This window comes from Dendronephthya gigantea, unplaced genomic scaffold, assembly GCF_004324835.1.
Source record: "Dendronephthya gigantea isolate DGI-Jeju-01 unplaced genomic scaffold, DenGig_1.0 000004F, whole genome shotgun sequence".
Classification (NCBI taxonomy): Eukaryota; Metazoa; Cnidaria; class Anthozoa; order Malacalcyonacea; family Nephtheidae; genus Dendronephthya; species Dendronephthya gigantea.
In genome coordinates this window covers 2,988,415-3,004,875 of record NW_021163014.1, presented here as the reverse complement: position 1 = coordinate 3,004,875, position 16,461 = coordinate 2,988,415, and the positions used below count along the sequence as shown (strand labels likewise).

Here is a 16,461-nt window from a genome sequence, read left to right as displayed (position 1 = left end):
AATTAAGATTAGCTGCACCGACAGCGAATTCGATAATAAACCTCCACCTGGCCTCATGCACCAAAGTCGTATGCAAGTTAATAAAATTTAGCTGCACCCACAGCGGATAATAAACATGCATCCATTTAGCCTCATGCACCAAGGCGTATCACAGTAACAAGGTTCGCTGCACCGACAGCAAGATCGTGTAAATCCAGATAGCCTCATGCACCAAAGGCATATCAAACTTAATATACATTTACTGCACCCACAGCGGATTCGATAATAAACATGCAAGCATCTAGCCTCATGCACCAAAGGCGTATCGAAGTTAATAAAAATTAGCTGCACCTACAGCAGATCCGATAATAAACATGCACCCATCTAGCCTCGTGCACCAAAGGCATATCAAACTTAATATACAGTTACTGCACCTACAGCAGATCCGATAATAAACATGCAGCCATCTAGCCTCATACATGCACCAAAGACGTATCGAAGTTTACAAGGTCTGCTGCACCCACAGCGGATTCGATAATAAACATGCAAGCATCTAGCCTCATGCACCAAAGACGTATCGAAGTTTTCAAGGTCCGCTGCACCCACAGCGGATTCGATAATAAACATGCAGCCATTTAGCCTCATGCACCAAAGGCATATCTAAAAGCGAATTGGGTTCGCTGATTCTACGCTATCATACACGAAAGGTGTATAAAAGTTTACAAAGCGGACACAGAAGCATGCTCGAGCCATATGTATAGCATAGAAAAACATAGATAAAAGAATCAGGCGATTACACCAGCACTGGGGCGTTAAATAAATACATACGAGCCATCTAATATGTGTCAGATGAGCGATAGTGGGAGAATAACGAGTGTAAAAGTGTAAAGCGCACTTAACCATCCCACTACAAGTAACTGGTAAACGAGAACGCCGTCGTAGACAGTGTATAAGGCGTACTAAGTTTGCCCCTCTCGAGAATCAGTACAAGCAAGAGATATTGGTCAGTCCAACAATAAGGATATACGAAAATAAGGTATTGTAAAAAGAATATAAAACATATAAGAAAACTGTCACGGTAAAATAAGTCGGCACTGACATGCCACGCATGCAAGCAAGCGGATCCGAGACGAACGACGATGGTATAAAAAGTAGCTATATGGCGTAAATGTCTAGGCATGGTTTGAAAAGGCTTTGAAAGGTTGGCTAATAAGAGGTATCTAACCTGAGGCTCTACGGGTTGTACGGCGACTGCTACATTTTGCCGATTGGGCGGCACTTGCTGATCGACCGCAGGCGGCTGGTGCACATGAGGAGGTTGAGGAGCGACATGCATGCAAGTCATCCACATCAATAGGTTGCGGCTGAACGGCTTCTGCTATAATTCTTGCGGCTCGGCTGCGACAAGGAAAGACTGCCGGTGACAAAACCAAAAAAGCCTGTCTTCAACGCTATTCTTATGTGTCTTCGTGGCAAATGACGAAAAAACTTCCGTGTCACTGGATTTTATACAGTTGGTATTGTCACACGTGTTTTTACATCCATATTAATTAACTTCCGGCTGAAAAATCGGGCTTTTCCGGCATTGTGTCGCATAACTCTCAGTGAAAATAATGTTTTGAATCTTACTCCTATATTTCGACGCCATCATGAAAGAAAATGTAAATTACAGTTCGGATTAGATATTTGGAATTAAAATTTCTCGCTTACGTTACTTTAGTTAAATTGCCCCCAAAATGAAATGCGACAATTTTTCACGTGTGAAGAATATCGTACGTCCAATCAAATTGCATGAAATTAATTTACACAATGAAATACGATTTTTATTTCATCATTCTGCTTTGCAAAAATCTCTATACGCATATTATAATTACATATATCAAGGTTTTAAGACCATTCCTCGCTTTCTTTCCCTACAACCGATACATCAATAAATACATAAATCAATAAATAATTAAATATGAAATAAACTATTGTTTGTTCAAGTCACGACAACTTCCGCGAGTTCAATTTCTTCTATCTTTTTTGATTCAATTTTGGGGCTGTGCTGTTGCAACTCATTATAACCCTCGCTGATGCATGGTGCTCCAGGAGTGTTACATACCTTCACTCCACAAAAATCTGCAGTACCATCCAATTCCTTGGTATCCTCTTTGTTTTCCTCCCATTTATCAGACATCGCTTCGAATTCTCTGTATTCATGTTCACTCTGGTAGAAATACGTGAAATTTGAAACGATGACGGGGACTGGGAGGGCAATGGTTAGTACACCTGACAGAGCGCATATCGAGCCTACGAGCTTGCCTTGCCAAGTTTTTGGATACTTGTCGCCATATCCCACCGTTGTCATGGTAACTACGGACCACCAGAATGCCCCAGGGATGGATGAGAAGTTGTTTCCTTCAGCATAATATATAGCACTGGAGAAGAGGACTACCACGATGATCATGAAGAATATCAGCATTCCGAGCTCTCGCATACTTGCGCGAAGCGTTTGGCCAAGTATCTGCAGACCTTTGGAATGACGCGACAATTTGAAAATTCGGAACACGCGGACCAATCTGAAAACACGAAGAACGGCAAACGAACCACCAGTAGCGTTATCTAGCGGTAATGTGATATAGTAAGGCAATATAGCAACCAGGTCGATTATGTTGAGGAATGACCTGATGAATTTCATCTTTTCGGGGGCAGAGAGCAGCCGAGCGAGGTACTCAATTGTAAACCAGGCAATGCAAACGATCTCTATTGAATGCCAGGGCTCATCTTTCTTATTTGAGCACTTGTCTTCCTGGCAGCTGAACATGGGCATGCTTTCCAAGCAGAATGTTACTATGGATACCATGATGACAGTCAGCGAGAAAAATGCTAGAATCCTAGCATACACTGAACTGTCCGGATGCTCAAACAACAGCCAAACGCGACGCTGTAGTTTGTTCTTTGGCAACACAGTCTCCGCAGCAGGCGTATGGCCTGGAATCTCGAACAATTGATTCATGGCAACCGAACCCAACTCAAAGAATATTATTTCCCCAGCGATTATTTTCACAGGTACGTTTTCGGGTCGGAATATACAGCCGTCGTTTTGATAGTAGCTAAGAATCGCTTCGAACGCTGAACGATTTCTATCGAAGAACAATTCGGATAACTCCGGATCGTAGAATCGCTGACGTTTCTCGGCCGAGCCGAGCAATGTGTCGGGAAATTTTTCGAGGGTGCTAACATACGTTTGGAATCGTAGACCGCTAACATTAATGATGATTTTAGCGTCTTGGTTCGGTTGGATTTGGTTTTCAATGTTTGAGTTCATCGTATTCGTTATCATCGGGCACAAAGGATTTGGTTCAATGTTTGGCAGCAGCGGTGTGTCTGTCATCGTTGTTGACAATACTAGCCACGTCCAATTTAAAAAACATATACCTCTCGATACGTGTTTGAGCAAAGTTTGCGAGTCTCCCGTGCGTAAATGTCGTCCCAGGCCGTTCTTTGGAACAAATCTTGTAGTATTTCAATAAGCAACAGTATCTAGCTCTCAACTCGTCTAGGCTAAGACCCAAACGGCTGTTCGGAGCAATATCTACACCTGCATGTAAATACTGAAGTTAAAAGGTCGTGGGCGATCTGGTTTTGAATTGCAAATGAGTGTTTTGCTTGAGCATTTGAATATATAAGTACTGTACATGCAATTATATTCTACACCTTTCCATCGGTTCAAATGACAAGTTCGAAAACTGCTTCGTTTTAAATGCTTACACAAGATATCCAAGCATGTAACCTATAATTATACTGTTGTATCTAGTGGTAGGGCGGTATATTTCCTCGGTGAAAGACAAATTTATAGAAACAAACAACTCCACTGGCAACATTAACTATTCATATTTAATTTGTAATTTTCTCTACTACAATAAAGTGATTAAATTATTCATCGCTCTCTAAAGCGAAGCTTGTAAAAAGTTGCAGGGAAGCAGGGCATTTCAAAACAAAGCTGAAGTCAATACAAACAATACGCATAAAATAACTAAAAAGTAAAAAAAAAATTATTGCCAATAATATGTCATTTAATTATAATAATATGTCATTTGTTGTTGTAAGCGATATTAGCAGACGTTGTTCTACAGTATAACTACAAAGACGAGAAATCTAATTATGCGGTGAGAACACGGCACTGTGAAAGATTATCTGTAATTTTAAGCGCTAAGCCTCGGCTCCCGTTTTCACTCGTTTTAAATCAAAGGAAGCGGGACTTTTTAATGAAAGCGTTTGAAAAGGAAACCATCTGTAACGATAGCGTTGAGCACTTGTCTCAGCTGTCAGGCTTAGTATCATCCTTCTGGTAGGAAAAGAGCGGTTTAATGACAGAGTGCAAAATATAATAATGCTAATCCATCCATACATTAATTATTCAGCGATAGCATACTCTACACAGGCAGGAGAAAACAATACCCCAGCATCCATGAGTAAAATATATCTGGGGATGCTTGAGCTATACGAGCAGCTGCCGTCGCTTGTCTTTACGTACGTGTCATACGTGGTTGGCTTTCTTCACTTTGTATACTTCGAAAACTTTGTATACTTTTTTTACTTTGTATATACTTCGTTTATATACATAGGGCCAGTTATACGGGGGAAAATAAGAATGATGACTTGAACAAGACACGAGCTGTTCGTTTCTACGAGCCTAACAAGCCCGTCTTGCATACTAGGGAGGGTCTTATCTTAGACGGGAATGAACGAGCATTGTGTATCGTCTATACGACGAGGTCGCTTCTTATTTAAGCTGCGACTTATTTTCCCTCGTTTAAATGGCCATATTGAATATGGGCAACCGAAGTGTTGAATTTGCCAATGCAATGTTTTTTTTGCAGTGATATATAGATCGCCTCAATCGTGTAACAAATATTAGAATAACTGGTCAATTTAAACTCACTTTTCAAATTCAATCTTCCTTTAGATATCTGACAGGAATTTGACGATGAATTAAACCGGTCATACGTACCTTCTTTTTATCTATATTTTTTCAGGGCTAAAAATTTAAAGCCTAAAGCCCGCCACACACGTGAGCTATTAGCTGAGCTAAAGACCTGGGACCGGTTGTTCGAAAGGTGTTTAGCTTCAACTGTGGATAAGTTAAAAATAAAAAACCAAATTATCTATTTATCGAACAACTGAGCTAAAATATTTCGATGTAAAAGGTTTAATTGTCAACGGAAGTACATATTAAATGCATAAGATGCAGGTTAAGTCATTCACAAGACCTATGAGAGTATTTTTAAACTTTGGCTTATCCACCGTTTAAGCTAAACGCCTTTCGAACAACCGGCCCCTGACGTGACTGTTAGCTCAGCAAGTTACTTTCGTGTGCGGATAGGTTTTCGTGAGAAATTTGCCTCGAGAGGCAAGTTTCTCACGTGTGCGGATGGTTTTCGGGCAACCCTGTTGAACCTTACAACCCATAACCTATGGTATGTTATCATATTTCCAGAAACATTCACTCTCCAAAACAAACGAATACCTGCTACACAGCGTGTTCTTCTTCGAATCGCCATGGCGCCCTAAAACAAAAGCTATAAATCTTCTCAACTCTTTTATATTTTAATAACTTATACAACTTTTAATTTACTCTTTAAATTCGGGTAAACTGGAACGGTACCTTTGTCCTTGATAGGTAGGTATAGATAGGTAAGTAGATAGGTAGGTAGGTAGGTAGGTAGGCAGGTAGGCAGGTAGGCAGGTAGGCAGGCAGGTAGGTAGGTAGGTAGGTAGGTAGGTAGGTAGGTAGGTAGGTAGGTAGGTAGGTAGGTAGGTAGGTAGGTAGGTAGGTAGGTAGGTAGGTAGGTAGGTAGGTAGGTAGGTAGGCAGGTAGGCAGGCAGGTAGGCAGGTAGGTAGGTAGGTAGGTAGGTTAGGCAAGGTAGGTAGGTAGGTAGGTAGGTAGGTAGGTAGGTAGGAAGGTAGGTAGGAAGGTAGGTAGGTAGGTAGGTAGGTAGGTAGGTAGGTAGGTAAGTAGGTAGGTAGGTAGGTAGGTAGTTAGATAGGTAGATAGGCAGGTAGGCAGGTAGGCAGGCAGGTAGGTAGGTAGGTAGGCAGGTAGGCAGGTAGGCAGGCAGGTAGAAAGGTAGGTAGGTAGGTAGGTAGGTAGGTAGGAAGGTAGGTAGGTAGGTAGGTAGGTAGGTAGGTAGGTAGGTAGGTAGGTAGGTAGGTAGGTAGGTAGGTAGGTAGGTAGGTAGGTAGGTAGGTAGGTAGGTAGGTAGGTAGGTAGGTAGGTAGGTAGGTAGGTAGGTAGATAGGTAGATAGGCAGGTAGGAAGGTAGGCAGGCAGGTAGGTAGGTAGGTAGGTAGGTAGGTAGGCAGGTAGGCAGGTAGGCAGGTAGGCAGGCAGGTAGGTTGGTAGGTAGGTAGGTAGGTAGGTAGGAAGGTAGGTAGGTAGGTAGGTAGGTAGGTAGGTAGGTAGGTAGGTAGGTAGGTAGTTAGGTAGGTAGGTAGGTAGGTAGGTAGGTAGGTAGGTAGGTAGGTAGGTAGGTAGGTAGGTAGGTAGGTAGGTAGGTAGGTAGGTAGGTAGGTAGGTAGGTAGGTAGGTAGGTAGGTTGGTAGGTAGGTAGGTAGGTAGGTAGGTAGGTAGGTAGGTAGGTAGGTAGGTAGGTAGGTAGGTAGGTAGGTAGGTAGGTAGGTAGGTAGGCAGGTAGGTTGGTAGGTAGGTAGGTAGTTAGGCAAGAAGGTAGGTAGGTAGGTAGGTAGGTAGGTAGGTAGATAGGTAGATATAGATAGATAAGTAGGTTGGTAGGTAGGTAGGTAGGTAGGTAGGTAGGTAGGTAGGTAGGTAGGTAGGTAGGTAGGTAAGCAGGTAGGTAGGTAGGTAAGTAGGTAGGTATAGGTAGGTAGGTAGGTAGGTAGAAAGGTAGTTAGGTAAAACTTTATTTAAAACCAAGAAACACTCTAGCTGGTTTCCATGAGGGGCGTGTTTAAATTATTAAAAAAAGTTAATAAGACTATAAAACAGGACAATATACACATAGACAGTTTCACACATAGATAGATTATATGAATATAAGTAGGATACGTTTTAGTGTCCAACAACAATTGATTTAAACAAACGAAGTAACTCGGCTGATTTTGCTTCGTTTGGGAGCCGATTCCAAAGCATATAGCGCCGCTATATTTGAAACTTTTTAAGGTACTCTCGATTCAGCCTAAGGAAACTTAGGTTTGTTGTAAAGTTTTGGAGATGATAATTAGTTTGATCCATTTCTCTTCTCACAAAAGACTCCCGGAGAGCCGGCGCAGTGTGTTCATTAAGTATCTTGTACATCAATACTGACTTGACACCAGGCCATCTAGTTTCAAGCGTGTCCCAAGAAAGATTGCTAAGAGGATCGATTGATGAAGTATCATCAATTTGCATCTGTTGCACAGTGAAATCTTGAAATTGAAAAACGTGACGTTAAGCCCACCGCACACGAGAACTATTTATTAACTGAGCTGAAGACTTGGCAAGGATACTGATTAACTCAGCAAGTTGTCGTGAGGAATTCGCCTCGAGAGGCAAATTGCTCTTGTGTGCGGATGGCTTAAGCTCGCTGAAAACAAGAACTATCAGCTGAGCCAACGACCTGGGTTACCTCAGCTTGAAAAGCATCCGCACACGTGAAAAACTTGCCTCTCGAGGCGAACTCCTCACGAAAAACTATCCGCACACGAGAGTAACTTATCACTCCACATAAATTTAAATATTCATTTATTCCACTTATTTTTCCACAAAACGCAACAATATTCCTGAGCGTTGCTTAGTAGGCAGGAAGAAGCAGTTTGACAAAAACGCATAATTATATTGCCTTTATTTGAAAAAATGCGTCCAACAGATGCTTTTTTTGGTTTGTCGGATATATTTTTTTAAAAATCAGTAATAATTATATACGCATTTATGGTCTACCCAAAAGCCAGAATTAGATTACATTCATTATTTGTTACAAAGAGACGTATATTATCTCTGGAAATGATGCCTTTCTTTAAGCTAATTACAAAGATGAATATAATTTTTAACGAGCAACTGACCATTAAAGCCTACCGCATACGAGAACTATCAGCTGAGCTAACGACATCACGTGGCAGTTCGCTCAGCCCGAAAACACAAGTGGATTTCTCACGAAAACTATCCGCACAATAGAGAAACCTTCGGAGGTATTAACAGCCTAGCGAGTTGTTTAGTTCAACTGATAGCTCTCGTGTGCGGTGGGTTTAAGCGACTCGTAGACGACGTCCGTAATCTTATCAACTTAATAAATTAGTGAAAAATTATTTATTAGTGAAAAATAGAGATGGTAAATTATTTCATCATTTTAGGAAATATTTCGCCCAATCTCCTTAATTGACAAGTATACATACATAATGAACGTATATAATTTATTAAACACTAAAATTACTTTTGCTGGATTTGTTACTATGGGCAGTAACGTTAGTCAGTTGAAATTTTCCACATTTATTGTTTTCCTGTAGTTATAAGTCCAACACATTCGTGCAGTGTCGCTACGCGAGAGCAGTTGCCACTCTCCGCTGTTTTTATTGTAATCAGACTGGACATATTATTGCACGATGTATGTTGCGAAAATTGGAGTCTCAGACGCCAGGCCCCTCCCACAACCTGGCCACAGCAAGCCAAGTGACAAGTGAACTGAAAGCTATTGAAAGGCGATTTGTAGTGTATGACCTAATCGGACTTTAGTGTGTTTTCTCTTCGAATAAGGATATGCCATTCTGGTGGATTGTCTGCGTATTAAACCATTATGTATTGGTACTAGCTGCTTAATTAGTCCGATTTAATATACCTTATTGCATCTACACTGGTATAGAACTGGGTATAAATGAAATCACTTAAAAAAAATATTTCGAATGAAAATCTATAGACAAAGTTTACGTTTGACCCCCTTTCTGCGATATGTCACAGTGGGTCGATGGCTTTGAAAGCGGGGTATCTAAACAAAACCCTCCCGGTTATGCTGGGTCAAAGTTGTTGTCTCTCTGTTGGCTGATAGGGGATCCTCCTATTGATTCCTCATGTAATTTGTCTTCTAGCGCTCATTACTGTACTGGTGGGAAAGGTCGACCTCGTTAGATAGGGAACAATTTGATTCCGATCTCCTACTATAGTGGACCAGGAACTGCGTGAACGAGTTTCTGAACTGCATTGTATTTACAACAATAGAGAGGACAATGTATGTCTAATCGTTTGCGTAGAAGAAGAAGAAGAAGAAGAAGAAGAAGAAGAAGAAGAAGAAGAAGAAGAAGAAGAAGAAGAAGAAGAAGAAGAAGAAGAAGAAGAAGAAGATTAGCAGCGGTTAGGGACCAGTTCCTGGTCCAAAAACAATGTCTCCTGTGCATTATTTGTCGACTTTATCCGCTAGACTCTTTTACAAGGCTTGGGAACTGGCCAATTTCCGTGCTTGGTAAAGTAGTACTTATTTCGGCATACAAGGGGGGGTGTTAGGATTTCATTCCGTGGGTGTTAATGCTTTCTTTTCTCTCTTTTCTTGCTTTTTCTCCAGGCGAATAGTAAGCACGAGAGTGTTGGAGATTTGGGGATTAGTTTTGGGGTAAAGGTTTGGGAAATTTGAGGGAAGTGAAAGGGCATTCCTTTGGTGGGTTAGTCCATGAGACAGAAGGCGTTATGTGGGGCTGACCAACGTTTTTTCCCATGACTGAATTTGACTGAGCATGAACAGAGTGTTGTGAAATAGTATACTAAGCTGGAATCAAAGGCCACTCCCTTCTTGCTCAGTGGCACAGGTTGGCACGAGTTTGAGAACGACCCACTGAACACCCGCCTATCAGCCGTCGGGGTCGTACTCGGACTTCCCATCTGAGCCAAACTGTTCCACTCTGGCTGAGAGGACGCTGACCAACGTTTTTTCCCATAACTGAAATTGATGGAGCATGAATAAAGTGTTGTGAAATAGTATACTGTAATGTGATACTAGTCGATTTCGTTACGTGCCCGGTATGACGTCAAAACCGTAATTAGTTCTCAGATCATTTTTACATTTTTCAAAAAATTGGCATTATAGAATTTTTATATTTTATATTTTTTTATAAGTAAAATAATGCACGAAAAAAAAATTGGGGGTCACCGTTTTTGTTTTCCAACTATCCGAGGCAATCGGCCATTTTGGAGTGAATTTTGTACACGTATGTCGCCATAGCAACGGACGATTTTTTACTAAAACTAATATGATTCAAAAGCAAAAACTTCAAATATATAAAAACCTCAATATCTCTAGAATAAATCATAAAAATGCGTTGTTTGAACGTGTCAAAGTGATGAACGATGGAATTTTTGAAAACTGTAACGAGCCACAATAATAATGGGAAAGTCGTGCATGACCTGATGAAAAATGCAGGCTAAATGATAATATCTCGTGTTGTCAAGTCAATACAAATAAGCAAAGAAGTGCCCTGAGTAAGAAGTTCTTTTCAGAAGCGTGCACTGGACAAACCTGTTCGTTTATACCTCCCAGTATAACAATGCAGGTTCGGGGGAGGGCGGCAGCTCTTTCAGGCTTACTTACAATATACCTCAGTCGTTAGTATCGGAACGTCCAGAAGTGTTTTTGCCCATGTCAGGCAGTGGCTATACCACATTTGATGCAAAGTGTTTATATTAAATGTATACTAGCTACTATACTACATTATAATTTTGGAATTTATTTGGAAAGCGTATCCTGCTATCCCCTATAATGAAAATCAAGTTGGTGTATACGTAAAAATTAAATGGATTTTTCTATATGTATTTTAGATACTTAGGCCCATAATTTTGTTCTCAAGGGATTGGGGTGATAAGAGAGTAAGCCGTCATATACCAAGCAATCAGATGAGATAGACATAAAAAAAACAATTAACCATGCAAGAATATAGAACTATCCCTCAATCAAAACTTTCGTTAAAACGTCTTTATTTATAATTCAATACAATGCTTGAAAAACATATAACCTATAACATCAATTGATTTTACCTGTAAAAAGCTGTAATGTTCACAAATGTAATTATCTTAGCTTTTCAAATGCTCACCATGCGTAATTATTCTTAAGAAGTTTTAATTGATGTAAAACACTGAAAACCGAGCTCCTATCCAAGTGAAAAGACCGTCATAGAATCGTTACGACTTGATTAAAATATCCCATTCAACAAGTTTGAGTGTCAGTCAGCTTTCAAAACACAGGCGACGGTGGTTTTACAAGCATTCCATACATATAAAATTATATAGACTTAAAACTGTATTAATGCGATTACCATAACACTTCATGTATTTAGCAATATAGTGCAAAAACAGATCGTTATCAATTAAACGTGAGATTACTATAAGCAACTTGCAAATGTTCCCCCAGTCAGGGAATTATGCATGACTAAAAACAGTCACTATAATCCCCTGTTTATTCACATTATTCAGTTCAGCCCGATGGGTTTCTTTCGTAAATTCAATTGCTCACAAAAAACCGTCAAACAGAACTGAATATATGAATAAACATTCCAACAATCAACGTTGATACCTCTCGAACGTTTGCACCAACGATGTTGTCGAGGAGAATCCAAAATTATGCACCACCATGTAACAGACCTTAGCCGGTCATCTAGGCTATGCAGATGTGCATTCGTGAGATGTTTCGTAACTCCTAAGCTTAGATCGGCAAGGAAAATTCATCTAACACATGCACGTTGATCCATCATCGAGGGCGTAGACGGGCCGGATAAATACTGGCTTTGAAAAGCATGAGAATAAATTATCAAAACAAGAATAATATAAATCGTAGTTTTATAGTTTTAAAAAAAATTATTCAAATGATCTTGTGATTAATCGGTTTTAAAATTGATAATTTAAAATTGAAATTTATTAAAATTGAAATTTATTAATTGAAAGTTATTAAAATTAGGGAAAATATAAAACCAAACAAAATACCCGTCTAGAAAGTGAACGAGAATATTGAAAACGAATGTGCATTGCAGATCTAGAGAGAATGCTAACAGTCATTACGTTCAGGTAAATCTATATAGGGCTTAATAACATAATTTTTTTATTCAATCTTGCTAATGAACAGCCTCATTTCATCCTAACGAGGTACTCTAACGAAGCGTGCAGCGCAGCTAGAGTTAGCTATTAGTCATTATTATGCGACTCAGCTTTCGGCTTCGGTTGATAACTACAAACTTCGGCTTGATAATTCTTCATAATGTTCAACCTCATTCAATAATTGTTAATTATGAGATTCGGATATACCACTTATTAATCCCCTCCCCCAATCTGAATGCTCTCGATACGGCCCTGATTATGCATGACTCTTAAATACAGACTACACGCAGTGGAACTTATCAACACACAAAGTGCTCTATGCAAAAACATATCGATAATTACACCAATCAGTACATAACATATTCAAAATATAATTTACCATCTTATAATGTTAATTTATGGTTATACACGGAACATAAAGGAAAAATGTTTTTGCAGATTAAACAATTCGAATGTGTTACTACCGATATGCAATAATTAATACAGTCGTATATAACACACATACTTTCATAATTATGGTGTGTGTGTGGATAACAAATGATAAATATCGCATGATAAGGCATGTACAAAACTTCTGTCTTCCATCTTTTGACACTGCTCAAATCACTGCACAAATTAGTTAGCATTGCAACTTTATACAAATCTCTCACAAACGCACAACATGGTCACAAACAAGCGATAATTAAGTCATGCACTCGACGTCATGTGTCAAACACAACAGCCCACCATTCAAGTTTTTGTCCGACATTGGCAATTTAAAGTAGCACTTAATTAAGTAGCTAATCACCCTAATGCAAAAATTATCGCCACATTCGCAAGTGCAAAATAATATTTACTTAATTTTATTCTAACTAGATTTAAACGACAAGAGGCATTCACAAATTGCCAGTGGTAATGATTAATATGCTTTCTGTCCGTCGCATAACAATTATTTTCACATTATGTGTGCACTTAGCCTCGATTTCAACCCGACTTTAAATTCGTTCCTACGCCTCTGTATAATACCGATAGTAAAATAGATAATATCCACCTTATTTTTCCCTCTTCGTCACAATCTATATACTTGACTGTCCTCCGTGTTATCGGAATTGCGTAACAATCATTTTCGTATTATGCGTAGGCTATACTTCGCGATCATAGTTTTTTTGTTTGTTTGCTTTTTTCAAAAACATATTTCGCCTCGCCAAGTGATTTCAACTCTTCCTTCTATCGATTTTAATTTAATTAGGATAATTTATACTATTGAGATTAAGTTGATGAAGCTAGACCTACCATACCATATTTATTAATCAATTGTAAACTACCTACCTCAGTAACTTGCCGTAAATGTAAATGGTTTCATTCTAAAATCAATTTTGTAAATATTTTTGTAAGATTTATTTAATAAAGTAGTTGTAAACTTTGTTGTCGCAGGAAATGTGAAAGACACAAATATTCAGATGTAATTCCTCTATCACACTTGTTTAAGTTCTAGTGGTTTGATGCCCATACAAATTAATAGCTATCTCAGGTCAACAAACTATAAACATCGAACAGAAGTTTAGGAACTGAATCCAACAAAAATGGATCGTTTGAAAAGACCCTTACTGACATTGAGAAAGCATGTGACAAGCAGATAATCTAGTCCAGTTGACAAAAATATGTCGCTGAGAAGTCTTTTCAAGAAGGTTTATTTTATTCCACGGGTATGTAGGACGTGGTGTGGGCGTGTCATAGGCTTGAGTCTAATACCTAATTTTATAGTCATTTACTCGAAAACATATATTATCATGAGATATCACCAAATTTTGTGTTATTTCGTATTTTTATCGATTTATTTTTAAAATTGTATGTTACCTCTACCATAAGCGTAGAAAGCTTCCAACCCCCTAACTTTAAATTCGTTCCTACACCTCTGTAGGTAAAATAAATAATAATCGATTGGTAAGTTCTTTCTTGTAATGATTTATGTGGAAAACTGAAACTGAAATAGACTCAGTTTGAAAAGACTGTCCAACGCGAACCGATTTGTCGGGGCAATTTTGGTAGTCGATGCAGCGGTAGTAGTTAAACTTTATAATTACGATGCTTTCTTCATACTATTCAGTGCTATTGATGTTTGCTAACCTTTTACTTTCCATGGCTTTTGGTGTTCACGTTGTGATGACGAGTAGGTAAAAGGTTTTACTCAATATTAGGAACCTCAAGGGGCGACGACGACGCGGCTGAGACGCTGTTTAAAAAATTAATATAATAATGCTATGGTAAATAGTTGTTGTAAATTGTTATTCGAATAAATTTACAAGTACATGTAGCGCTTGATGCGTCTTAGATGCTGACGTGAAAGCCAGAGATTTCCAGTTGTGAACAGAATACATGTGGACGACGTCTGAAACTCGAAATATAATTCTTCATTTCTTTACAATGGCGATTATATTGATAACTTCCGTCAACGTATTCCCTTCTCACATGTTTAAGGTCCTTACTCGTGCATCAGTACCCCACTTGAAAATTGAGTATGTTTAAACCAGAGTTGTTTTACCTGAAATATGTGTCATAAACGCAATTTAATGCAAGGTTTTCGTTCACAACGTAACTTGAGTGTTATTTTTCAATTAAAGTACTATTGATCTTGCCTACTGGAGTGATAATTATTGACACCATGAAATGGCACATGACATTATATTTACTTTACCTTGTTTCCATATAAAAAAGTTCATTGTCTTCCACTTGACTAAGCTAATATGTACCAGAACCTGGGGTGGGAATGTACATAAAATTATATAATCTACTGAAGTTTCACAATAAGAGAATTTGGACTTAAAAACTACTCCGGATTTCGGAACCAAAGAAACAACATAGCTACATATACCTTTATTTAGAGAGAGATCAAGTTTTCTCGGTTCGGCCGGGTTATATAACTTGTACGCATTATCTTTTTTAATTTCCGTCAATAGCTGAGGTATTTTTTTGTGCTTCAAGGCGACAATCATTTACAGTACTGTCCAGAAATTAACTAACAAAACCAGTAATTGACTTTGGTCAGACCGAGGTTGAACCGCAGTGAGCCCGCGATGTTGAACCTCGGTCGAACTCGGTGTGACAGGCATTTCTTAGGATGTTTTCGAGTTGATTATTGTGTTGTCGTTCTCAGCTGTTCATAATAGGGCGATTTAGCATCAGGACGTGAACGTCAAAGACGACGTGAAAATAGCGAATAAATGGCGTGATGCGCCCAAATATTGACATGCCACGCCATTTACTCGTTATTTTCACGTCGTCTTTGACGTTCACGTCCTCATGCTAAATCTCTTTAATACTCCGTTCGCAACCGGGATCGTATTTTCCCCTTGCGGTCGTCTGCGGTTACCATCGTTGATCGTTCGACCGTCACCGAACCGCAATCGCGGTGTGCAGATTGGGACGCAGAAAGCTTCGCACAGCTGGTTTTCCATAGCGATATTTTTCAGCGATATTTTTGAGCAATTTGTTCCAGATGATTGCTGTTGACAGCTTTAGAATAAAAGTAATTATCCCTAGTGGAAAACTGGCCTAAACTGTGTGGTAATTAGCAATTGATTGGGGTTGACCTTAGAAAACTCGTACTACCCTGCTACTACCTATAAGTTACTTAGAGGTCGCGGTCAATATGGATTGTATTAACATCCTTAAATGTGCTAATTATTGATTGATGCACAATGATGTACAAAAACGTTTGTTGAAACCTTCTGCCAAGAGAGTCTGCTCCTCACCTAAACATGCCATAAAACATAGGTTCGTTCACTACACCAGCCTCAATTTCAACCCTCTGAACTCTCCGTTCTTTCCTACGCCTCTGTATAATACTGTTGGTAAAATTGATAATAATCATTCGTAATAATTATTCTTTCTTTTCAATACATGCAGTTGGAAAAAGCTGTCCAACGCGAAGCGGTTTGTCCGGGAAATTTTGGTAGTCGATGTAGTGGTAGCAGTTAAACTTTATAATTATGATTTAGTCTTTATATGAAGGGTCCTTTTACTTTTCATGGCTTTTGCGAGTAGGTATAAGTTTTTAATGGTTATTAGGGACCTTAAGGTTGTAGTCAGAAAGTGACGACGAATAATATATACTATGGTAAAGAGTTGTTGTAGAATTATCGTAATTCGTGTGAATTTTACGGGTACGTGTAGCGCTTCCTGCGTCTCGACATGCAGATTTGTCGGCTTCTAAAAAACTAAAGCTCCCATGAATACTTTGTGCATCAGTACCCACACTTGAAAATTGAGTACCGTTAAACCAGAACAATTTTACCTAAAATCTGTGCCATGAACGTATATAGTTTAAAGCAAGGTTTTCGTCCACATTAACTTGAGTACTATTTGTCCATGAAAGTACTAATTATCTTGCCCAATGGAAGGATAATTGACATCATGACACAAATCCGAAATGATATAAGTCTTGTTAAAGTTG

At 39.1% G+C, this 16,461-nt stretch overlaps 1 protein-coding gene and 1 long non-coding RNA gene across 2 annotated transcripts; both read right to left on the bottom strand.

Annotated features, from left to right (window-relative positions):
* Positions 1 to 1,781: 1,781 nt before the first annotated feature.
* Positions 1,782 to 3,574, bottom strand: LOC114515661 (potassium voltage-gated channel subfamily A member 2-like). The gene has a single exon (XM_028534958.1). The coding sequence runs from the start codon at positions 3,353 to 3,355 to the stop codon at positions 1,961 to 1,963; it is 1,395 nt and encodes a 464-aa protein (XP_028390759.1). The 5' UTR covers positions 3,356 to 3,574; the 3' UTR covers positions 1,782 to 1,960.
* Positions 3,575 to 13,349: 9,775 nt separating this feature from the next.
* Positions 13,350 to 14,158, bottom strand: LOC114515536. Its single transcript, XR_003686198.1, has 3 exons — positions 14,136 to 14,158; positions 13,866 to 13,923; positions 13,350 to 13,372 (listed from the first exon to the last, which is right to left on the bottom strand). It is a non-coding gene; the product is annotated as an uncharacterized LOC114515536 (long non-coding RNA).
* Between the last annotated feature and the right edge of the window lie 2,303 nt (positions 14,159 to 16,461).

Excerpts from the sequence above, each read along its gene's own strand:
- LOC114515661 (XM_028534958.1), bottom strand. The coding sequence starts at position 3,355 with ATGACAGACACACCGCTGCTGCCAAACATTGAACCAAATCCTTTGTGC.